This window comes from Camelus ferus, chromosome 34 (genome assembly GCF_009834535.1).
Source record: "Camelus ferus isolate YT-003-E chromosome 34, BCGSAC_Cfer_1.0, whole genome shotgun sequence".
Taxonomy (NCBI): Eukaryota; Metazoa; Chordata; class Mammalia; order Artiodactyla; family Camelidae; genus Camelus; species Camelus ferus.
In genome coordinates this window covers 18730129-18754068 of record NC_045729.1, presented here as the reverse complement: position 1 = coordinate 18754068, position 23940 = coordinate 18730129, and the positions used below count along the sequence as shown (strand labels likewise).

At 52.2% G+C, this 23940-nt stretch overlaps 2 protein-coding genes across 9 annotated transcripts in view; one reads left to right on the top strand and one right to left on the bottom strand.

The window, feature by feature from the left end:
* The window catches only part of TSPAN11 (tetraspanin 11), a 49901-nt gene extending 39992 nt beyond the window's left edge, over positions 1 to 9909 (bottom strand). For 3 of the 5 annotated variants that reach the window (XR_004317217.1, XM_032473229.1, XM_032473228.1), the window contains exon 1: positions 9768 to 9906. The gene's annotated coding sequence lies outside the window, so the exon portion shown is untranslated. Of the gene's footprint in view, positions 1 to 9767 lie in introns of all 5 variants that reach the window. The other 2 variants (XM_032473230.1, XM_032473227.1) reach the window with 2 other exon arrangements.
* The window catches only part of LOC116661335, a 64711-nt gene continuing 50669 nt past the window's right edge, over positions 9899 to 23940 (top strand). The window contains exons 1-5 of one of the 4 annotated variants that reach the window (XR_004317215.1): positions 9978 to 10396; positions 11705 to 12156; positions 12664 to 12922; positions 13741 to 13812; positions 20278 to 20613. Coding sequence is in view for 1 of the 4 variants with exons in the window: in XM_032473226.1 (XP_032329117.1) it covers positions 9903 to 10396; positions 11705 to 11828; positions 12047 to 12156; positions 12664 to 12715 (780 nt within the window). In the remaining 3 variants the exon portion in view is untranslated. Of the gene's footprint in view, positions 10397 to 11201; positions 12157 to 12663; positions 12981 to 13740; positions 13813 to 20277; positions 20614 to 23940 lie in introns of those variants that run through there. The other 3 variants (XM_032473226.1, XR_004317213.1, XR_004317214.1) reach the window with 3 other exon arrangements.

The following is a 23940-nucleotide window of genomic DNA, read 5'->3' as shown; positions in this document are numbered from 1 at the left end:
CAGGTCTGGGAAAACACATTTTCTAGGGACTTATAAACCCTCCTTGGAAAGTGCTAGAATTTTCTCCCTGCAGGAGAGCCAAGCATACAGAAACTTGTCTTTTTAGAGATACTTGACCTTTCTGGGCAAGGAAACAATGTACTCGCATGGCAACTAACCAGCAACCCCTGCACTGTTACCCTAATTCCTTGCAAGAAAGAACTTTAGTTCCATGTGTTACAGAGGGAGGATGTTATAGAAACAGACTTGGCATCAGAACATTGTCCACACGGGCTCTCTCATCGGGGACTCATCATACCACCGCCAGGAGCATCGCTACCCATTGCTCCCAAGGCCTGGAGAGCTGTCTGCATGTCCTAGGTCTAGGAGACGGAGGAGGGGCTTGGAAGTCAGTCTGCTCCCTTGTGTTGGCTGGGGAGACCTAGAGGGTGGGTGCCTTTTCTCCGTTCTCACGGGGGAGTCTGAGAAGAGCTGGGCTCAAGGCCAGTGCTCCTGGTTTGGCGGGGGAGCAGCGGTGCCGAGCCACAGTGCTGCCCACAGGCATGATCTCTGAGCTCCCGTGGCCTCTGGTTGAAACCAGGCCCAGCAACACCAGGGCATCAGGAGGCACCAAGCATCCAGCGCTTTGGAATGCGAACGCTAAGAGAACGCCTCATTACTACTGATGGCGGTGATAATGGGAAGTATGTAAAATTTAGCTATCGATTTGGCTGCTCATTTCCAAAGTGAGGAAGGAAGGATTTAAGGACCCAGCCAGCTCTGCGGGTAGCAACTGCATGCCTGACAACCCAGATGGAATCCTTATCTCTGGTTGCCCACGTGCCTCCAGTCCTTGAATTCTTTCTAAGATGGTATATCAACAATCCAGCCTGTGGAGAGGGTGGGCTCACACCCTTCCCCGGACACCGAGGACACTGGGCAAGGCTTGGGAGAGCAGGGAGTAATTGCTTTACACTGTCTACAGGCTCACCTGCTTAGATTTACTGAGATGCTATGTGAATCCTGACCCCGGGCAAGCTCCATCCCCACTGATTCTGAGGCCAGACATCCCCCGGGTTGAAGCTCAGCAGTGCCGTCTGTTTGTTCTGGGATTTGGGGAAAGTCTTTAGCCTTTCTGTGCCTCAACATTCACAGTGATAAAATGGGATAACAGCGCTGTGATGACTATAGGAGAGAATGTACGTTAAAACCTCACACAGTGCCCGGCACATGGCAGGCCATCATAGGTTCTCATTCCTAGGACATTCCTCAAAATGCCCCACATGCTACGTCATTGGAGGGCCAGCAGTGGTGGCAAAGGACCCTGTGGGGCTCTGTCCTCATGTGAAGGGCCGGTTGGGAGAACAGAGTTCATCCTCAGTTATGAGGTGAATGTCAGCAACACAGCTTTCCAACTTCCCAGACGCGTATACTGTTTATTTTAATTATTTCAGGATAGTCCAGAAGGGTGCTTAAGCACCATTTACAACAGCCAAGACATGGAAGCAACCTAAATGCCCATCAACACATGACTGGATAAGGAAGCTGTGGTATATGTATACAATGGAATACTACTCAGCCATAAAAAGAATAAAATAATGCCATTTGCGGCAACATGGACGGACCTGGAGATGGTCATACTAAGTGAAGTAAGCCAGAAAGAGAAAGAAAAATACCACATGATATCACTTACATGTGAAATCTAAAAAAAAAAATGACACAAATGAACTTATTTACAAAACAAAAACAGACTCAGACATAGAAAACAAACTTATGGTTACCGGGGGAAAGAGGGAGGGGAGGGATAAATCAGGAGTTCAGGATTTACAGATACAAACTACTATATATAAAATAGATAAACAACAAGGTCTTATTGTACAGCACAGGGAACTATATTCAGTATCTTGTAGTAACTTACAGTGAAAAAGAACATGAAAAGGAATAGACATGTGTATGTATAACTGAATCACTTTGCTGTGCACCAGAAATTAACACAACATTGTAAATGGAGTATAATTCAATAAAAAATTATAAAATTCTTAAAAAAGGAAGAAGTGAGCTTAAATCCCTGCATTTACCAAATGGGCAATTTCTGTAAGTTAATATAGTAAAAGGCATAACACATACATAGTCATAAAAAATAGAGCCCAAAGCTAAAACTGTCATTAACAACAAACTTTAAGGAGGCATTCACTGTTGCTGTTGGTGGTGGTCTTCTAGTCCCAAGTTCTGCTTCCTGCACCTCATTTCACCTCCCAGGCCCTTGGTTTGTGTAAAATGACAATCACGGTTATGTCCAGCCCTGAAATAACCTTCGAGGCCCCACTGTCCCCCCAGCCCCGCCGGCTTCCTCCTGCCACGACCCCGCCAGCCACTTAACTGTCTGTGACATCTGCCTGCAAACAAGCAGGTCTAGGTTTGAAAGGCCAAGCCTTAGCGCGATGGTCTCAAACTTGAGGGATCAGAATCCCATGGAGGGCTCGTTAGAGCACATTTTCCTTCCCTCCACCCCCCCGAGGTCCCTGAGCTGGCAGGTCAGGTGAAACCTGGAATTTTGCATTTCTAACCGGCTGGAGGACTTGACGCCACAGGTCCTGGACCTCACTTTGAGAACTTTTGAACCTTAGCTGCACTAGAACCACCTGAGGGGTTTTTTAAACCCCATTCCCAGGCTGCACCCCAAGTGAATTCAGCTGGGATCTCAGAGGGAGGAACAGCTGTTTCGGAGGCTAAGCTTCCTCCAGCCACCGTGCCCTGGGTGCACTGAGTTGTCAGCCGTCGCAGGCTGGGTCTGATGCTTAGGGCTCCGCAAACTGCTTTTGCACACGACCAGCCAGTGAGGGTTTCAGGCTTTGCAGGCCTCTGGCCTCTGCCGTCTTCTTTGTGTTTTGTTTGTTTCAACCCTTTAAACATGTAAAAATCCTCCTCACAGGTCATCCAGAAACAGCTTGCAGACCCCGGGAGAACAGCCAGTCCTGGAACTAGTAAATCTAAGGACGGAAGCACTATTCACAGTGAGCATGAGTCACACCGTCAGGTAAAACCAAGGTAGAACGCAGCCCCGCCAAAGGACCCGAGGGCACGGCGCCGCTCATCCCGCTCATCCCGCTCATCTTCCACGTGCTGTCGCCACGGTTTTCTCCAACCCAGTTTTCCATCCTACATTAAAAATGTTCCCTACTGTACAGCACAGGGAACATTGTTCAATTCCCTGTGGAAAGAAACACCCATCATGAAAAAGAACGTGAAAAGGAACACATACGTGCACCTGAACTGCATACATGTGTATGTATGACCGAACATATGTATGTAACTGAAGCTGCAAACCGGAAGTTAACACAACATTGTAAATCGACTATATTTCAATAAAAATTTTTTTTAAAAAGGGGGACAGGGGAGGCTTCCTTCCACGCTCCTCAGTTCGCGGTACCAGCACTTGCTTCCTAGTTTGCTTGGAACTTCCCGTCTCCAGTGACTTAAAAGCCCTCAGCGATCTGCTCAGCGCTCCCAGAAAGTGCTAATTGCCTCCTGAGTATTTTGTTCTCTCCTGGCGCCTCAAGTCCTAACTTCCTGCCCCACCCTCTCTCCCCCAAGAGAGAGAGGAGTTTATTTCTTCTGGAGTCAAACTCCTGGCTTCCCTCAGCCTCTGTGTGCAAATCACACCCCGCAGTGGCACGTGGCACCTGCAGGTGCTCCCCCCCTTCCCTCCAGTCCGGGGAGCACTGGCTGCCGTGGTCCCTGAGCTGCTCCCTTCCCATCCCAACCGGCCTTTTTGGCTCCATGGTAAGAACCATTGCGCCCAGAGCAGCTGGGGGTTTCTCTGCATGGGCCTCAGAACTCCAAGAGAGGCTTTTTGCTTTTCAATCTTTTCCAGACCTCAGACGAAATGGACAACACCCACCTCCACCCCAGTCCTTTGCTCTTTGCCCCTGAGCCTTTAAAACCCACTAGAACCTGTGAGTGAATGACCTAAGTGGACTTTTAAAAAATGTAAATGATTTAAAACAGAAGGGTGGAGACCTGGGAAGGAAACGGCAGCCTCCAGCGTTTTCCAAAGACAGAAATCACTAACGTGGCATCCAGGGCACCTGACCGGCTCATCCGTTTAAAGCATTAGATCTGCCCTAACCGGCCACCATCCAAAAAATGTGACCCCCACGAGTGAGTCAGTGTTGAGGCCCTCACTGGCTTCAGGGGCCAGAAACCTGTGCAGCCTCACAGGGCCCCGCGTCTGGCTTAGTGCTCGGCCGTCCCATCTCGGATCCTTAATATTTACCTCTGAACTTGTGTTTTGCAAGTGATGTCCCATGGGATGCTGGGCATGTGAGTGGAGAAGTGTACGGGCCAGCCTCATGTGACCTGGCGTTCCCAGTGCCCCAGGAGCACGGAATTCCAGGGCGTCCTTGACGCCTGGAGCCCAGAGAGCCTCAGAGCGAGTACAGGGGAGGGATTATGTCCAGGACAGAGCCCGGGAGGCCAGGCTCTCTGCTGGAACCAGGGCTCGGCTACAAAGCGATGCATTCTAAGAAACACGACCAACGTAGGAACCCGTGATACCCCGTCCCTTCCTATTTCTGCTGCTTCCTGCTGTGTTAACAGCTTACACCAAAAATGATGACAGAAGCAAAGAAAACAGGCACGCGGAGTTTCTCTTCCTTTCTGCCCCTCCTTTGCCATTAGGCCCGAGGTGGAGTGTGCTGAGGAGTGTGTGTGTCAGGAAAGGAAACAAGGACAGTTGAGCTAGCTCTGTGCACCCTGTCCACTCAGATGGACGAGAACCAAATACACGTGCACGTTCGAGCTGCGACGTGGGAACTGTGTCATTCTGGTGATTCCACATATGCATTCGATGCTCTGCTTGCAAATTTTATATTTAAAGCTGGCACTGCCCGATGTAAAGGTGAATGGTAAAATTCATGCAAATGTTTACAATTTCAATTTTTCTTTACTTACAATGTCATCAAAAAGCAAGTTAAAAAAAAAACCAAATTATCAAGACAAGTCAAGAAAGGGGTCATGGAAGAAGGGAAAAAACTTTATATTTTAGTACCTTTAACAGGACTTTCTCCTGCTTTTTGAACTAAGGGCCCCGAGCGAGGGATTTGTTTTTTCCTTGAGGCACAGTTTTAGGGATGCCTGATAAATCCTTCCTGAAATATCCACCCACTGGACATTTGCTGAACTCCGACTGTTTGCCCAGCTTTGCGCTCGTTGCCAGAAATAGAAAGCCAATAAACGTAACTGCTCTCCTCAAGTGGTGGAGGGGAACAGAATTTTGAAACTAGGGTTTGCGACACTGTTGCCCAAATGTCAGACCCCTGGAGGGGCTTCAAAGAGAGAAACCCCTTTGTAATATTTCAAGGAGGTTGGGCCTTTACCTTCAAAGATGCTGCCAAGTCCAGCTGCCGCCCCACACGATCAACCAGGATAGATAATACTTTCTTATTAAAATTTTGCAATCTGTGCCAGATCTCAGACAAACTGCACGGCCCCAGCTCATTCTCATCTTTTGTTCTTTTCTTTTCTGAGCCCTTTAAAGCTCTTAACTGAATCTGTTAGTAAATGACAGAAGCTGATTTTTTTTTTAAAAATGTAAATGATACAAAGCAGACAGGTGGGCCCTGGATAATGCAGTCCCTTACAGTTTTATGGTCTTTGGTTAATTTTTTCAGATGAAGAAACACACTGTCATTTATACTAAAGTTTGGATGCTAAAATAACTTTCAAAGCATGAGGTCTGGGTTTAAAAAGAAGAGGAGGAATTCGTCACTCAGGACAAGGGTGAGAACCACCTCTGGTCACCCCCCACTAACCATCAGAGAGGCACCCGCCTCATGATCTCGGGAGACCAGGGACCAGCACAGCAACTTCCCCGCTAACATTTCCTGAGCCTCTGTAACCCCCTCGGGTCTTGAATTCTTGGTATTTGACAGCAAGGCTCCTTAAGCCTTTAAGAAGGGCCACCTGCGCACCCCGGGGGGTGGGGGCAGTGAACACTGGACGGAGAGACTCTGGCCAGAGGGGGCAAGGGGCAGGACTGGCCTCGGGGGTAACCGGGAAGAGGCCGAGTGCCCCCCAAGTATGAAGGTGAGACAGCTGCACAGCCCTCACCTCCAGCAAGCCCTTCTCGCCGTGAACCTTTCCCCAAACTGTTCACTGCTGTCTGCAGACACGTGGGCACTCCGGGCCCCTCCGCTGAGCATCGCCTCCACGCTTGCCTTGGGCACCCGAACCCAGACCAGGCATAAGAGACCATCCCTTAGGTGTCCAGGGCTTAGTGAGGTCACAGAGACGCTGGATGTCCGCCGGGCCCTCTGCCCTCACCGGCACTTCCCTCATCCTTCTGGATCCTTCTGGATCCTTCTCTGGGCTCCAGCTGTGGCCTGGGTGAGCCCCCCGCCCCCACTCCCCACAGTCTGCACTCAGCTGTTCCCCCCTCTCCTCCTGGGACTTAATTTCATCTCCTCCACCACTAGACGCCCGGAGATCGGGGGCCAGGGCTCTGTGGATTTCTCGGGGCTGGAGGGTCAAGGCTCCTGGTGAACGTGTGGATGTCGATCCCGATCCCCGGGCCCCTCGCCTCCCTCCACCACCTCTGTGGGCTCTGCCCTCTGCCTGTGCTGTCTTGGAGGTTACAAACCTCATGGACCCGGGAGCCCACAAGAGTCAGCCCAGCAGGGACACGTACAAGAAGCAAGGTCAACGGTCAAAGGGATGAACAGACAGCTCTGTCTGCACTCAGGTCCCTTCTCCCCACTTCTCTCCAGTCTCCCTCCTCAACCAGCCACCTGAAACACCCCCCAGAACAGCTCAACTTCCTTCCCCACCCCACCACTGATGCCCCGCTCCCAGGGCTCAGCAAAGGTGACGGTTAACCTGCATTTTGTACCCAAAACCGGGCACAGCACTGGACTTGGGAATCACCCCACCATTCACAAATGAATTTATAGGAAGAGACAAATGGGGGATGTTTTCCATGGAGCTCACATGGCTGCTTAAATATCCACCGAGGCCTCTGGGCTCAGGAATTGCTCAGAGAGAAGGGCCAACTCCTCAAGAAAAACCCAGCTGAGCAAAGTCCCAGGTGAGACCCATGCAGGCAGTCTGCCTGGGACACACCCGAGGCAGGACGATGACAGACGGGGCCCCCGCACGGGTGGCTCTCCAGTCCCAGCGTGCGTCCTACCCTCTCTGCAGTGCCCACCGTGTCCTCCTGGTCCAGAGCCCCGGATCCCACTGCTGTGCTGCGCGCAGAACCACTCTCACATTGACCCTGACCCCAACTCAGGAAAGTAAAGCAGTTGCAACAAAACCACCACATGAGGAATCCCACGGCCAAGCAGAGACGCCTGGTGGGGCGGCGGCGCTGAGGGTCTGAGCCACGGCCTTCGGTCCCCCCGAGGGCCGGGGGTGTGCTACTCCTGGTCCCAGGACTGGTATTTCAACTGGGACTTGAAAAGGCCCCATCAACTTCTGACACAATGGTTTTCTAGTTTTATTTTGGCGGGAGGGCCATTTCTTTAAACAAAGTTCTACCTAGAAGGCAGCCTGCAGTTCAGATCAGCCCTGAGCCGGGGGTGCGCGGAGCCCAGGGGCCTGCCTGTGGGGCCGCTCCCCCCGCAAAAGCTTCCGGGACCACAGTCTGAAAGACACGCATCCACCCCCCTTAACTGGTGATTCGCCCACAGACACAGCCTTTCTGGAGCAGCCACTAGCTTCCAGGCACGGTGAGCCCGCAGGCAACAGGACAAGGAGGCCTCTCTTCCGCTAGGCTCTCGGTGTGCCTGGTACAGCAGGGAGAGGTTCAGACGGCGCAGAGTGCTGTGAAGGGAACAGATCAGGGCGATGTGACCGAGGCTGGGAGACGATTACTTTAGATAAGGGGTCACTTCCTCCGTGAGGATGGGTAACGTGAGCCGAGATCAGAACGGCCATCTGGAAAGATGCCGCTTTTGAGCAACGAGGAAACAGACGGCAGAGAGGTGAAGGGCCTCTCCCCAAGTCACGCGGTGGGCAGGGAGCCAAGCTGGACCTCATCCGGGTTTCCAGGCTCCCCGGGCCAGGGCACTTTCTTTTTGCAGTATTTACTGAACAGCTCCTACTACAGGCCAAGAAGCCTTGGTGACAGGTGACACCCAAGAGTGACAAATCACAACCGTGTCTCAAAGTCTAGGGCTACAGGACTCTGGACACTCTCCTTGGCCTCCTTCGAAGGAACAGTGTTGGTCCGGGGGGCTGGAGGCTCTATGGGAGACGGAACCCTGAGGGTGACAGCCCAGGCTGGTGATCTAGGACAGAGCGCTTCCTACTCTCCCATCTCCAGGCTGCGAACTGCAGAAGATGCCCCAGGCAGCTGCCAGTGGTGGCACAGGAAGAAAATCCAGCCGGCGGGTGTGAAGGTCCCGGCTCAGCTGGCGGAGGCGCTCGGCACAGCCCCGCTGCTCCAGGGCTACCATTTAAAGACCAGCCAAGCCGGCTCCTCTTGTGCTGCTGGACGGCCCACACAGGCCTGCACACACCTCACCCACCGGGGATGGAGACCTGGTGCCGGGCAGACGCTCCTTTCTCTGGGCGGCCCTGGGGAGCAGCAGGAACACTGCTCCTTCCACAACCTGCAAACCAGGCCCCTGAAGCGCCCCCCAAAGCCCCGACTTGGCGCCGTGGGCCCAGCATTGCCCCTTTGCTCTGGGAGCCCTCCTGCTGTCAAAGCACTTTCCTGGGGGTGAGCTAGTTGGAGCCCCAGGCACCTCACGAGGCAGGCAGGACAGGTTGCTCGTCCTATTTTGCACACAAGGCAACTGAGCCCCAGAATGACAGGCGCAGGGACACCACTACTGTCCTAGTGGCCACCACCAGGTTCGGACTCAAACCTGGTCTCCAGGCTCCAACTGCAGCGTCTTTCATTATCATCCCGTTGCCTGCAGCCTAAACACAGACCATCCACTCTGGCCTAACAGCACCCAGTCCTCTCCCCACGCTTCCACCTGCCCTCAGCACGTGGGGGCATTTCCAGAAGCTGCCTTTTCTGTCCGCGCCCCCCTGCCTCACCATGTGTGCCCACGTGCCCAGACCACCAGGGCGGACTTGACCAAGACCTAGGCTGAGGGGCTTCCTGGAGCCCCGCCTCCTTCATGTCTTCCAGCCAAGTCACGAGTGTGCACACATGGCTGGTGAAAACAACGCACCCCAGAACCTTCCACACCTTCCGTCCCTCCGTGCCACGCCAGACAACTGTATGCACGGGAACCAGCAGGAAACACAGGTGACAGGGCCCGCAGGGCCGGGTCCCCACAAACACACAGATGCACCGTGGGACTCGTGGGCAGCCCTGCACAGGCAGACAGACCCGCCCAGAACAGTCCTGTGCCTGCAGCAGACACGCCAGCTGCCAGCACTGAGCAAACCCTGGGGCACGGAGCCCAGGACCGTCCGGTTCTAGCCAGCACGGCTCTGGATCTGCCACCTCCAGCCTGTGGCAAGAGCCAGGCGCCAGGAGTCGGGGTGGACAAAGAGAATGACGTCTGGAGGAGGGACAGCCGCGCGCTGAGAGCCACAGCTCCCGCCCCAGACACAGTGCAGACAGCGGACCCCAAGGACAGTTGTGGACACAGCACCCCGCCGCGCTGGCGCCTCCATCCTGCCCCCACCCTCACCCCAAGTCCTGCCCCTGCCCGCCAGGCCCGCGCCCCGGCTCCGGCTCCAGCTCCGGGGCCCCGCGGGCGGGCGCCCCTCCCCGCGGGACCCGGAGCGGCCGCCGGGCCCCCTCGCGCGCCCCCGCCCGCACTTACCCGCCGCCGGCACCGAGGTGGGTGTGGGGGGCCTGGCAGGGCCCGCGGGTCCGAGGCAGCGAGCGCTCAGCCCCGCGCTCCGCACTTCCTGCGGCCGCGCCCCGCCTCCCGAGCGCCCACCCCCGCGCCCCTCCAATGCCGGGGCTGCTTCTCCCGCCTCCGCCGGCGTCCTGTCTTTGTTTGCGGTTAGCTTTTTTTTTTTTTCCGTTCAGAGCGCACAGAGTGAATCGAGTTGGAGTTTGGGCAGCGGTGCGGTGGCCCGGGGGTCCCTGCGAGGAGGGGGAATGGGTTGGGCGGCTTGCAGACCCTCACCCGGACGTCTCCCTGCTCTCGCTACCCCCAGGGGAGCCCTTGGTGGGGCAGGAAACTAGCAGAGTCCGGGGAGAAGTTGGCGGTGGGGGTGCCCAGGGACTCCAGGGACAAACCTGTCTGATCATAAGAGCCTCCCCTGTGCCCCCCGCCTACACACACAAGGAAGACCCATTGCCTCCCTGCTCCTCTGGAAGCCCTGCGGGCCAGCAGCTTTCCATTTCCTGGGCCCAGGGAGAGTCAAGTTTTCTTCCTGGACTGGAGAGAAGAGGAAGAGTGGACAGACCCCACCTGTCCTGTCCTGCCCTGCAAGAGGGCAGGTGTGGAGCTGCGGGAGCTGGGTCTAACCCACGGCGCCTGACAGGTTCTGTTACTTCCCAAAGCCGTGAAAGCCTGAGCTTATCCAACCACTGTCTTTGGAAACTTGGCCGCAGCGAGCCTGGTTACACATTTACCAGGTTGCTGGGCCGGGGAAGCCACTGGACGCAGGGAGAGCTGACAGGACCCTCCTCCGGCTGTGAAAGGGGAGCAGAGGGGAGGTGGGGTGGGGGTCTCAGAAGGTGGGAGTTGCAGTAGTCCTCGTGGAGGAAAACCTGAAATGGGGGGAGACTGGGAGAGACACAGGGGCTACAGAACCCGCGTGGTGCAGCTGAGGGAAGAATGGGGGGCAGTCTCCAAAGGCCGGCATGGCAGTGCTGGGGTGAGGGAGCCAATTGGAGGACCTGTGGTGATACGAAACTGAGAGAAGATGAGATGGAGGGAGAGTGTGGACAAGACCGATGCTACCGAGTCCAAGGTCATACTGCGTTTATGTGACAGGCACCCCTGGAGTTGAGCAGTGCACAACCTGCACAGATGTATGCGCAGCCCTGTGAAAACCCCAGGTTCTGTTACTTCCCAAAGCCGTGAAAGCCTGAGCTTTCGGTTTAACTGGGCTCTGCCCTGGAAGACTGCTGGCACTGTCTTTTTATATTCTCACCCCTTCTCTGTTCTTTCCCTGGCATCCAGAACGATCTTTTTAAAGCATGAGAGCATGGCACTTGTGTGCATAAACCCCTCCAGTGACCTCTCATTGTACTGAGAACAGAAGCAAAACTCCGGGATCCTATGGGATCTGCCCTTGGCCTGCCCCTTCTGCCTGGTCACTTTCTTTCTGCCTGGCTCCCCAAATCTGGCCCCAGCGACTTCCTTTCTCTCCTGGTGAGCCAAGCCCTTTCCCCATCAAGGCCTTGTACCCGGACAGTTCTTCCTCCAGACCTTCACCCACTGCTTTCTTCTCATCATTCAAGTCTCTGCTCAAGTGTGACCACCCCCAGGAGAGCTCTTCCCTGACCCAAGTTCTAAAGTTCACTCCTGGTCATTCTGTGTACCACCTCTGTCTGCCCCACGAGAACATCTCTTGTTGTACTGTATTTCCAGTGCTCAGAACAGTGCCAGGCCTTGGTAATCTTTCTAAAAATATTTGTGAAATGAACAAATGTTAATCCACAAGGTAGACTTGGTAGTGGGCAGCTTCCCAGCCTGGCCCTCGAGTGACAGGGAGAGGCCATCTGACAGCTTGAAAACCAGTAGGAGCCTAGAAGTTAAGTGGCCTGAGTCCTGGTCCCTTTCCTTATTGTTGCCACCAGAGCCTCCGTGTCCTCACCTGTCCTGGAGGGAACCGGATTGGCCGATCTCAGTGGTCACGTGCTGGCCACCTCTGTGACTCCAGCGCACCACCCGTTCAGCACAGGCAGAGGAGCCGAGGAGCAGGTCCTGGGGGTACCCACAGCTGCAGCACCTCCCCTTTCCATGGGCTCCTGATGCTGGAGGAGATGCCTCGCTTTTTCTGGCCTAAAACTGAGACTTAAATAGCAAGCAGTACTGTAGAGGCAGCGAGTTAACCTGGGCAGGGAACCCACCCCAGACAGACCCGGGTCTGCATCTCCGCTCCCTGCTTCAGACGTTTTCGTACCTTCTCTGTGCTGCAGCTTTGGCAGATAGGAACGCTCATACCCTGCTTACAGATTTGCACGAGGATTTGTGGGCTCCTCTGTGAGAAACTGAAGAAAGATCACCTCCTTTCTGGTTATCTTAGAAAGTGAGTATGCCCATGGGGTGGCCTGATGCCTGGGTTGCCAGCCAGCCTGGCTAGTTCCCGCCGAGGCTGTAAGGGCTGCAGGGTGTGAGTGCCCGAGAGCTTCACTTGGTGAAGGAACAGCAAAAAAATCACTTGTGAGGAAGGCAAAACAGCTGGTTTCCTTATTTGGCACCAGACGCTTGCGGGGTGTGAGCCTGCGGAGATGGGCCTGCAGAACCAGAAAGGAGAGAAGCGAGTGTATTGCTCTTCCCTGGGCAAAGTCACTTGCATCCCGAGGGAGGGCTGCTGGTCGTGTTCCCAGAAGTGAGGCTGCTTGGTGGCCTGGCTTCCCTCCTCCCCAACACAGAACACTTGCATTTTTGCTGTGTGTGGAGGTAAAGAGATGCTGTTTGGGGAACTTCTACAATGTGCCCGAGGCTGGACTTGTTATTTTACCTGAGGGGACAGACACGACAGGTCTAACCACCTTCTTTCTCCCGCTTTCTCCTGTGCCTGCCCCTTTTATAGAGCATGGGAACCTAAAACTCACCTTCTGAGCACCCAAGAGATGGCCGTGTGACAGAGTTCTGGCCCATAATATAGAAATGGATATTTGTTGGAGAGATCATCTCCTCCTAATTAAAAAAAACAAAGTTTCCAGAAGAGAAGAACTTTAATCTCCTTCCCACGTCTCTTTTCCTCTCACCTGTAATGTGGATGTGATGGTCGAAGGTGCAGCAGCCCTTTTGCAACCATGAGGCAAGGCACGAGGATGAACCCCACCAGGGTAAGAGTCTAGCCCCTGAGAGCACATTGTCTCTCACTGAAACATAATCAATATTGTAAGACACACCTTTATTTAAGTACCTTTAGGAAAGATAAAGTGCTGCGAGTTACCCCAACTTGTCTGCAAAGCACATCCAGATTCCCAAGATGTTAAAATGCAGGGGAAAGAAAAAGGTTGGTCTTAGAATCAATGAGAGTTGAACAGGTGTCTGAGCCCTGGTGTATCTACCTCCAGGTTTCTGTGAGAACAACAAACTCCTGATTCTTTCAGGCATCGCAGTAGGGCTTTCTGTTATTTCATGGCAAAACGTATTCCTAAAGCTGACCTCTCGCACTCACCTCCTGAGATGGGTGTTAACACCTGTATGTTACTAATGAGGATGTGGACTACAGAGCGTGCGACCCACACACCGGAAGCCCACTCGGGGGCCTCCAGGTCGACCGCCCTTGACCCCGTCCCCAACCTGCTCCGTTGCTTTTCCTGCCGTGTACGTGGACTTTGTGGCGGCCCAGCAGGGAGGGGTGACAGCGGCTGTGCAGCTGCACCCAGCCCCCATCCCGCTGCCCTGGAGGACCCTGGCTGTAACTCATCAGGGTGTGACGTTTGGTCCTGGGAGCTGGACCAGGACCTCAGAGCTTGGCAACCCTTCTGGCACAAGGTTTCCTAGTCATTTGGACAGTTTTCCTTGCCGTTTTCCTCACGTTTCTCCTCCCTGCCTTCCTCATCCCCTGTCAGACAAAAGCATAGGCCTTGAGAAACCTCCGTGTGCGTGTGGAAGGCATCCCCCTCCCCCTGGCTCGCTAATAATTTCTTTCCAGAGCGTGGGGCCCGGAGGCCACATGTGACAGAGAGAGAAGTTTGCAGAAGAAGGTCCTGGTCAGGAGCTTCTGGTAAGTTTGTCGGTCACTTTCCTTTGCGGACAGCCCCCTGGAGACCCTGGCCGGGGTGGGGGTGGGGGACGACTCTGCCCCCGGGCTGGACAGAGGCCGTGTGTGCTCACAGCTTAGGGAAGTGTTCGCCCCTAACTGAATTTTGTTTCCTGAAGCCGATGGAGAAGAGATTGTTGGAAGGATGTTAGCGTTAAGTCAGAAAGAATGGGCCTTTCCAGAGCTCCGTTATCCCATCTGTGAAGGAATTTGAGAGCAGTAGGGGCAGATGACATGGGGTATCCATGAAACTCACACCCTAGAACATTGTTTTGGGGAGTGTGGTCTGTGGACTCCCTGGAAATGCCTATGAAGCGCACGAGGGAGAAACGGCTCCTTGGGGAGGGACTTGTGTGGAACGGATGAAACCGGCGCAAAAGCCAGGCTGAGTGGGTGCGGCAGCCGGGGGCTGGGGAGAGGCAGCCGCCTGGCTTCACGTGCGGGGCCAGCGTCTCCCTGCAGCTGGAGAGGAGGCTGCAGGGAGGGAGGGGTCGGGGCTCTGTGCCGAGACCCCAGGCTCCCAGCAGAGGCGGGGGTGGAGACGTGGGCGGGCCCTGCGGGGCTTCTCTTCTCCAGAATGAGTCCGACAGGGGCAAATGGTCTTTTCCCGAGAAAACCCACTGAGAGCGGTTCCCCAACTCGCACCCCAAGGCCCACAGTCCGGCCTGCCGGCTGGGGAACTGACCTCTGACCCCCTGTTTGTGCTCAGCCGGGACTCCACTCCAAGCCCAGCCTGGCCTGGCACCCCAAACCAGAGTTCTCGGAAGGCGTGTTCTTAGGGGCCCACGCACCGCCCAGGAAGCCTCGGATTGCAAACACATGTCGAAAACTGCTGACTCCGTGTGAATGGGTCACATCCCCTAGTCTGTGTCGGAGGGGCCCCTGCGCGCTGGGGAGAGGCGGGGTCGCGCTGTTTGACCATGTGCCAGGCTGAGCCAAGCTTCTGGCTTCCGAAGGGTTCAGGCTGATGGAGGTTTCTTTTGTAAATCAGCCTGTATGGTAATTCTTTTCCTTTCCTCTTCCTGCAAGGGAATTATTGGGGCGCGCTTGTCTTGATCCCGCGTGGGGCTGTCGGCTTTTCCCCCCATATTTGTCTGCGGGGCCTGTTCCAGCATCCACCAGACTGGGATGGGCTTCCTGGCTCAACAGATCTGTTGACTGCACCCAGGCACAATTTTTAAAAGTTAAACTTTTATTTTGCTCTCATTATTGATAGACATGCAGCTATGAGAAAAATACATAGAGATTCCACGCCTCCTTTACCCAGTCTCCCCCACGGCAACATCTTGCAAAACTATGGTCAATATTGCAAAGAGGATATTGAGGATTTGGGCGCTGACACATTCAAGGTGTAGAACATCTCCATCACAAGGGTCTCAAATGTCACCCTTGTACGGCCACACCCACATTCCTCCCTCCTACTACACCCCTCTGTTACCCTTGGCAACCACTAATCTGTTCTTCGTTTCTACAATCGTGTCATGTCAAGAAAGTCATAGAAGTGGAATCATGTGGCCTGTGATCTTCTGGGGTTGGATCTTTTGGTTTCACCCAGCACGATTCTCTGGAAATTCATGCATCAGTCAGTCATTCTTTTTTATTGCTGCTTAGTATTCCTGGGGTGGCTTTTTAACTGTTCACTCATGGAAGGACACCTGGGTTGCTTCCAGTTTGGGGGTGCTGTGACTGACGCTGCTAGGAGCAGGTTTCTTGTGTGAATGCAGGTTTTCATTTCTCTGGGATGCCATCGTTTCATCCTATGATAGTTATATTTTTAATTTTTTTAAAAACTGCCTAATTGTTTTCCAGAGTGGTTGCACCATTTCCCACGCCCGCCGGCAGCGTGTGAGTGATTGTTCCTGTATGCCCTCCCCTGCGCCCCATGTTGCCACTGCTTTTTGCTCTGGTCGTTCTGATACCTGTGTGTGATACTTTGATACGATTTAAGTCTGCATGTCCCTGGTGGCAGGGCTGTGGGAGGTCTTTCCATGTGCCCATTTGCCGTCGGTGTCTCTGCCCTGGTGAAATGCTTCTGGGAGTCTTCTGTGTGTGTTCTAACAGGATTGTTTGGTTTTCACTAGGGAGCTCTGAGACCTTCTGTAGCCTAGCTGCCAGTCCTTTGTCAGACAGGTGGTTTGCAAATGTTTCCTCCCTGTGTGTGAGTTGTCTTTTTCATCCTCGTAACAGGGTCTTCTACAGAGTAAAAGTTTTAAATTTCAATGAAATCTAGTTTATCAGTTTTCCCTTTTACAGGATGTGCTTTTGGTGTCAAGTCTATGAACTCTTTGCCTGACTCAAGCCCAAAGATTTTCTCTGCGCTATTTTCTAAAAAGTTTATAGTTTCACGTTTAAGTACATAATACATTTCAAGTTAATTTTTGTATGCTGGGTATAACTTAAGGCAAGCAACATTTTTTTTTGTCCTATAAATATCCAGTTGCTCCAGCACCGTTTGTTAAAAGCCTATCTTTCCTCCATAGAATTGCTTTTGCAGATTTGTCAAAGATCACTTGGGCACATTTATGCACGACTGTCTCTGGGTCTCTGTTCTGTTCCATTGGTGTCTGTGTCTCCCCCTCCGCCCAGACTGTCCAGTCTCAGTTGCTGCAGAGATATGTTACTGATACAATGTCCTGAAATTGAGTGGACTGATTCTTCCCACTTTATTCTTCCATCTCAAACATTGTTTTCACTATTCTGGATCCTTTGCCTTTCCGTATAAATTTGAAAATAAGCTTGTGCAAATCAAGCCTGCAGTGAGGTACCACCTCACACCAGCCAGAAGTGCTGGAGAGGGTGTGGCGAAAGCCAGAAAGCGGAAGGCCAAAGCAGACCGTGTCTAAGCCTAAACCCTCCTGGTAACGGGAGCAGAGGGCGAATGGGCTCCCACTGGACACTTCAGCCAGTGCTCCTTGGCAGGGTGATCTTGGCGTCGGGGTGATGCCGTGTGCTGGCGCAGGGTGTCCGGCTTGCTGCAGGACCTCTGGCGTGCCCGGCCCTCAGTAGTTAAGCACCGGTGGAGCCCTCCAGTCACTGTGTCAACTTCTTTCAGGTTTCCCCTGGGGGAGGGCACCACCTCCTACCGAGAGCCGTTGGTTTAGACCCATCACGGTCCACTCCCAAGTCCATGCTCACTTTGTCAGGGCTCGAGGAAGAAGGACGGAAAGGCTGTTGAGTAGGTAACCAACAGAGTCAGCCGCTGGAGGGGAAGAAGCATCCGACACGTAGCTGGATGCGGGGTGGGGGGCCTGCCGCCTCTCCCAGGGCCTCCAAATCCAGCGGGACTTACCTCTTCTGGCCTCAGGTACCTCCACGCCTTCCCACCAGCCTTGGCCATGTGGAGAGAGATTGCAGTGGGAGAGGAAACCGTGCTCGCTTCCTTTCCTCTCTGGGCTGTGGTTTTAATTGTAACAAATCTTAGACTGGGAGAGACCTTGGGGAGCATGAACATTATTCTACAGATGGAGACGCTGAAGCCCAGGACGGGGTTGATCTGCTCAAGGTCAACCAGTGAAGGACCAGAAACACCCCGAACATCCCAATTATTGGCTTTGCTTCTACCTCACACCCTTCAGTGACACCTAATATTTATCAGGTGCTTACTACCGGACACGATGTGCTGATGGATTCACGTCGGTTTTCATTTCAACCTCAGAATGGCTTTGTGAGATAGACGCTCTTGTTGTCCCCATTTTAGATCAGGAAATTGAGGCTTAGGAAGTTTCGGGAAGTTTCCCAAGGTCTGATTCTAGAATCGGCACAGTTCACCGCCCCATCAGACCACTTCCCTGGGAAATAAGCCTCTGTTGTCTTTTGCTGTCATTTATTCTGGCTGGATTAGCAAGGCAGTCCCCCAGAGCCCGGCAGTTCCTCTTGCACTGTGCTCACGACTGCTCTGTCGTCCTCCCAGTTGGAGGAAATGTAGGGGAAGGTAAACACATTTATGCTAGTTCTGTCTGACTGAGGAGGGGCAGAAGACGGGGCGCCTGATTCAGCCATGTTATTTTGCTTTTTCTGAAAGGGAAACTCCTCATTAAAACACCACTCTAACTATTAGGGTGTGCCTTAATTATAACCTGGGGCGTACAGAGCTGAAGAAAAGATATGATTAGGACAAAATTAAAATATGGCAGTGAGTATAAGCTGTCTTACTCAAGTATTGTTTTCAGTTACTCCATATCTAAGCTTGGCTCTCTTTACTCTTTTATATTTTCTCAATGATTCTAGGCATTGTAAAGCTATTTTGCTTGTGCAAGGCTTCCAGGAACTTAAAACCAGCCACTGGCAGCTTTGGTGCAGACACATCCTTAAGGAGGCAATTCCCAGGACATTTCTACTTTGCCTGTGTAGAGAGTTATTCACAACTAACCTCTCCATTCCTTTGTTTGCTTGTTCATCCATCCATCCATCCATCCATCCATCCATCCATCCATCCATCCATCCAAACATCCACCCATCCATCCCTCCATCCACTCATCCATCCAGCCATCCACTCAGCCATTCTTTCACTCAACAGTGATTTAGTAAATGCCTACTTATAATAACCCTACCATGTTTCACATGTCATGGTGTTTAACAAAGAGGTCCCTGGTTTGTCCTATTTCTTGATTCTGTGTTTTCTCCTTTGCTGGGTCACGAACCTTCAAGCATGGACAAGAAAGGGTCTTGTTGCTCTTTCTGTGCCAAATGTCTGACATAGAGGAAGGAATTCCATCAACGTTTGTAGGCTTGTATTAGCCATCCAACAGCGCCTGCCTTCTCCTCACGCCTTCCAAAATAGGCATTGCTTTTCCCCTCTTAAGTTTCTTAGGACATTTTAAAAAGCACAGAGATGATAGTTTCATCAGAATCTGAAAGAGGATGCAAAAAGAGAAAAATAAACCAGGACAGAGTTCATGAGAATAATTAGAGAGTCGCCATCGCGACTGCAGTATGTGGGCTGGTTTCTCCCGGCCCCAAGAGGGCTCTGATGGCTTCATTATTTGTATAAACTTCACCATCACCCCGCGGCCCGTTTCTCTTTGGTATTCCACATGTGGCTCTGGTGTCCCTCCAGCTCTGTGGCGGTGAAAACTGAACCTCAGCATAGCCTAGCGGCTGAGCCATCTCGGTCAGGAACTGAGACGTAGGGATAGAATAGACCTTGTTAGATCTTAATAGCTTCAATCGTTTGGTGTTACCAGGATACGATCATCACCGGCATCTCACATTTGCTATTTATCGAGCTCTTAATAAGTGCTAAGAACTTTACGCGCGTTAGCCTTTCCCCAAAGTCGTAAGTACGTACAGTGGCACATCAAACTTCACTAACTGCTAAATTTTTACACCTGGTTTCCTATACCTAGTTTCGCGTTCTTGCTTCATTTCTCTGTGTATATTTTTTTGAACCATCTGAGAGCGACATGCAGATGTTGGAGGCTTCCTTTCTGAATGTTCCTGGCACAGGGGTGCTCATCCACAGAACTAGCATAGAACCATCAGTCAGAGGAAATTTAACATTAAAACAGTTCCATTGCCTATTATACAGTCATTATTCAAATTTTCTTAATTTCCCTAGTAATAATCCTTCCTTCCTCCCTCCCTCCCTCCTTCCCTGCCTCCCTTCCTCCCTTCCTCCCTTCCTTCCTTCAGTCCAGGGTCTCACCAAGGATTACTCATTGTGTTTACTTTTTATGCTTTGTTAGTGTCCTTTCATGCAGGAGATTTTTCTCAGCCCCCTTTTTCCTTTCATGCCGCTGACAATTGTGAAGTGTCCAAGCTAGTTATTTTGCAAAATGTCTCTCAGTTTCAGATTGGTTTGATGTTCCCTCATGGAAAGATGCAGGGTAGATATTGTCGGCAGCCGTAATTGCACAAATGACGCTGCGTGCTTCTCTGTTCATCCCATAGCGGGGGCGTCAGTGTCGGTTTGTCCTGTCCTCAGGGATGTTTTGATCACTTGGCTGAGGCAGTGTTTGCCTGGTTTCCACCAAGACACGGAGATAGCACTGTCCTTTGTAATTGCTGTGTACGCTGCGGGGTGCTACTTTGAGGCTGTGTGACTGTCCCCTCCGTTGCACCCCCGTCAGTCTTTCCCCCAGTGGTTTTAGCATTCATGGGTACGTGATCTTTTTAAACTTACATAATAAACCCTGTTTCCCACTTTTTTACACTGAGAAGACTGAGTCTTAGGGGGATAAAGAGACTTGCTGGAGTCCCCACAGCTGGGAAGGGGCAGGGCTGGGCTTCCAACCCCGGACTGACTCTCTCTAATGCCTCTACTCTTACTGCTCACGGCTCTGTTCTTTCTGGAGATAGAGATCTCATCCCTTTTGCTCCAGGCAAGACAGGAAGAGCTGAGATATAAGTGAGCATGTAAGACACAGTTTATTTCAGATCTTGAGTTTCTTTCTTCTTATTCCGTAACTACTTTTTTTTTTCCTGCTGAAGCCCAATGCCTCTTGGTTCCTCTTTCACTGACCGTTACCTGAAACGCAGTGAATAAATGACGCTTTGGTCCAGTGGTCCCTGGACGAAGGAGTTCTGCTTGGATTTGATCCCGTGATGTCCAGGACTGACCGCTCGCCAGAACCACCCTGTGTGATGCAATCACACGTGGTCACGGTCCATTCAGGTGTGAGGAGGACACAGCATAAAGCCACGGAGGTGACTCCAGAGGGCGCCTCTGTGGGTCACAGTGTAGGTGGGGGGGGGGTGCAGTCCCACAGCTGTGACGTTGTGCGCTAAGCACAGAGCACCACTGAGCATCTGCTGCCCTTGGGAGCCTGAAACGGGGGCTTGAGGGGTCCTGGGGATGGGGGTGAGGAATATATTTTTCTATTAGCGTCAACCCTGCCAATCAAGAAATGGATTAAAAAAACGTAACAGCCTGCCTGCCTGGTCCTTGGTCCTCCTCTGCTGTCCTTGCCCCTTTCCCTTCTCGGATTTGTCGTAGGGAAGGTGTTGGCGCATCCTCTCCTTCTTCCGTCATTGGTTCATTCTGTCCTAACCGACGTTTGCTATCCTCCTGCGGTGTGCCCAGCACTGGGGGTACAGAGGAAAAAGAAACAGTGTCAGCCTTGAAGGCGGTCCCAGTTTAGGTTTGGGGTGGGGGGCTGCCATCCAACAACCGTGATACTGTGTGCTAAGCACCAGAGCAACCCTGCTTGTCCAGTGCTCCTGGGACACGGAGAAGGGAAGGATCCTTGACACTGCGTGGGCGTGGGGGGCTTTGCGGGAAAGGTGCAGCCTGGAAGGAACAGGGAGGAAGTATGGGAGGGAGAGTGGGGCAGGGCGGAGTTTGGAAGAAGTGCGATGAGAGGGTTCAGGAGGGGACCCAGGAACACACCCAATCACAGACTCAGGAGGCACTGGCGTGGCTGGTGTGACCAGCGGGGCTGCAAGTGCCACCGGCCATTAACAGCCTGTGGCTGGCTACTGGCTGGGCTCAGCACAGAGGCTTAGAGGAAAGCTCGGGGCTGCTCTGCAGAAGCCGGGGGGCGGGGATGTTGGGGGGAGGAGTGGCGGGGATGCTGAGAGGCAGGGCCACTATTGCTCTGGGGTCCCTAATTGCAGCTCCAGCCACGGGAGGCCCTGTGATCTCCCTGCTGGCTGCTCAGTGCACTGCGGAATGGGCGCTTACTTCTGGGATCCAGACTGAGCCCGAATCTTATTCTGCACAAGGGGATAATCGCATCACAGGCTGGAAGGGAGGAACTGGTGCTGATTAGACCAAGCTGTGTATAGGCAGTGGGAGGTTGGGGCCACTGCTTTTCTGTTCCTGCTGCTGACCAGTTCGGGCCAATTAGGAAATAGCTGCTTACCAGTCAGTGAGTTGATGTAATGACTTGGCACAGCGTGGCCATGGGCTCTGCTGGACCCCTCAAGTAAGCCCCTCTTCCCTTAACCGCAGTTAGCAACAATCCTGCCAATGATGTGACATTTTGTGATGCCAGACTGTTTGACATTATTTACATGGATTACCCATTTAATCCTCACAGTCACCTGAATAATTAGGTATCATTAAGATGCCTATTTTGCGTAGGAAGAAACAAAAGCTCAGAGAGGGTAAGTGACTTGCCCGAAGTCACACAGCTAACAGCACAACCAGGTCGTGTGATTTCTGAGCCCATGCTGCTATCCTATCCATGAGGCCACTTGGCCTCTGAGTCTCAGGAGGATGTGACTTGGGCAGGAGTTCTTGCCTTTGTTACCATGAATGACTATGTTGTTCATTTACTTTGTTGTTGTTCATTGGATGAAAAATCCCATGAGGGCAGGGGACAGGCCATGTCATTCGCCACTGGACCCCCACTGCCTAGAACCGTCCTCGACACACAGTAGATGTACAGTCGTCTAAGTTCCCAACACCCTATTCTGGTGTTCCACACTGAGCAGTTAACACGCCGTCCCCAAGGATGCGTGTGTCTTTGCTCCCGTGGTCCCTTTACAGGAGCTTCTTTCCTGTTCTCTTCTGCCCGTTCACCCACCGTTCCAAGTTTAACCCCTGTCCTCACCTTCCTCAGCTGCCAGAGTCTGTGCCTCTCAGCTGGAAAGGATCCTCTAGGTTTTGCAGTTTCTTGTGCCAACTGTCAAGCCTCCTTAGTGAGACTCTAAGGCCCGGAAGGTAGGGACCAGCCCTTCCACATCCTGCCGTCCTCCCAGGCACAGAGGTCAGGGTCTTGCGTGAGCTTGGTAACTACTCATGGAGCTGTTGGAAAGTACATACTTGTAGCCACTATGGAGGACAGGTTGGAGATCCCCTAAAAAACTAAAAATAGATTTACCATATGATCCAGCAATCCCACTCCTGGGCATGGATCTGGAGAAAACTCTAATTAAAAAAGACACCTGCACACCAGTGTTCACAGCAGCACTGTTTACAACAGCCAAGACATGGAAACAGCCCAAATGTCCATTGACAGAGGACTGGATAAAGAAGTTGTGGTATATTTATGCAATGGAATACTACTCAGCCATAAAAAAGAATAAAATAATGCCATTTGCAGCAACATGGATGGACCTGGAGATCATTATACTAAGTGAAGAAAGTTAGACAGAGATAGACAAATATCATATGGTATCACTTATATGTGGAATCTAAAAAAAAGATACAATTTTATTTACAAACCAGAAATAAATTCATGGGCATAGAAAACAAATTGTGGCTACCAGGGTAGAAAGGTGGGCAGAGGGATAAATTAGGAGTTTGGGATTAATAGATACTCACAATACTATATATAAAATAGATAAACAACAAGGACCTCCTGTAGAGCACAGGGAACTCTATTCAATATCTTGTAATGAGCTGTAATGGAAAAAAAAATCTGAATAAATACATGTATGTATACGTATAACTGAATCGCTTTGCTGTGCACCTGAAACTAATGTTATAAATTGACTACACTTTAGTAAAAAAAAAAGAATTAATTTAAAAATAAGAATTAATTTTTTAAAAAATTAAAAAAAGAAAGAATTAATTTAAAAAAGAAAAGACTTGTAAGAGGCTGGGGCAGATCTGGAAGGACCAGACCAGGAGTTTCGATGAGCTGCTGGGGTGGGGCAGGCAGCACAGAGCCCGTCCGTGGGGCCCGTTGGAGGAGCCCGTCGGAGGCTCAGTTCTGGCTGCCCCTTTCTCCCTGGATCTTGGTGTCGGGAGGGACAAGCGTTGAAAAGAGGAGAACGATTTGTGCTGTTGGAGGTAAAGTTAATTGAAAGAGGCAGCAGCGGGACGGGGATTCGTGTCCGGAAAGATGGGGACTGCCTGGAGGAGGCGGGCGCCCTGCAGTTGGCACCCTGTCTCAGGTATGGCGTGGGCCGCCCTAGCCACCAAAGACCTGAAATGTGGGTTTGGGCAGAAAACAAACAGTATGTGAGAGTTTGGGGGGCAGATGACGATGCTAAGCCAACGTGCTTGGGGTTTGGGGAGAGGAGCTACTTACCTCCAGCTCTTGGCAGAGGGAGCCTCACCAAGGGAGCTGTCATACTGATTTAAAGCCAGAGCCCTCAGGTCTTCGGTGGCTCCCATTAGGTACCTGAGCAGAGGCATCTAACTGAGCAGGGAGGGTAGGAGATTTATAAGCTACGATGTTTGAATGAGAGGTTTGGGGTGTG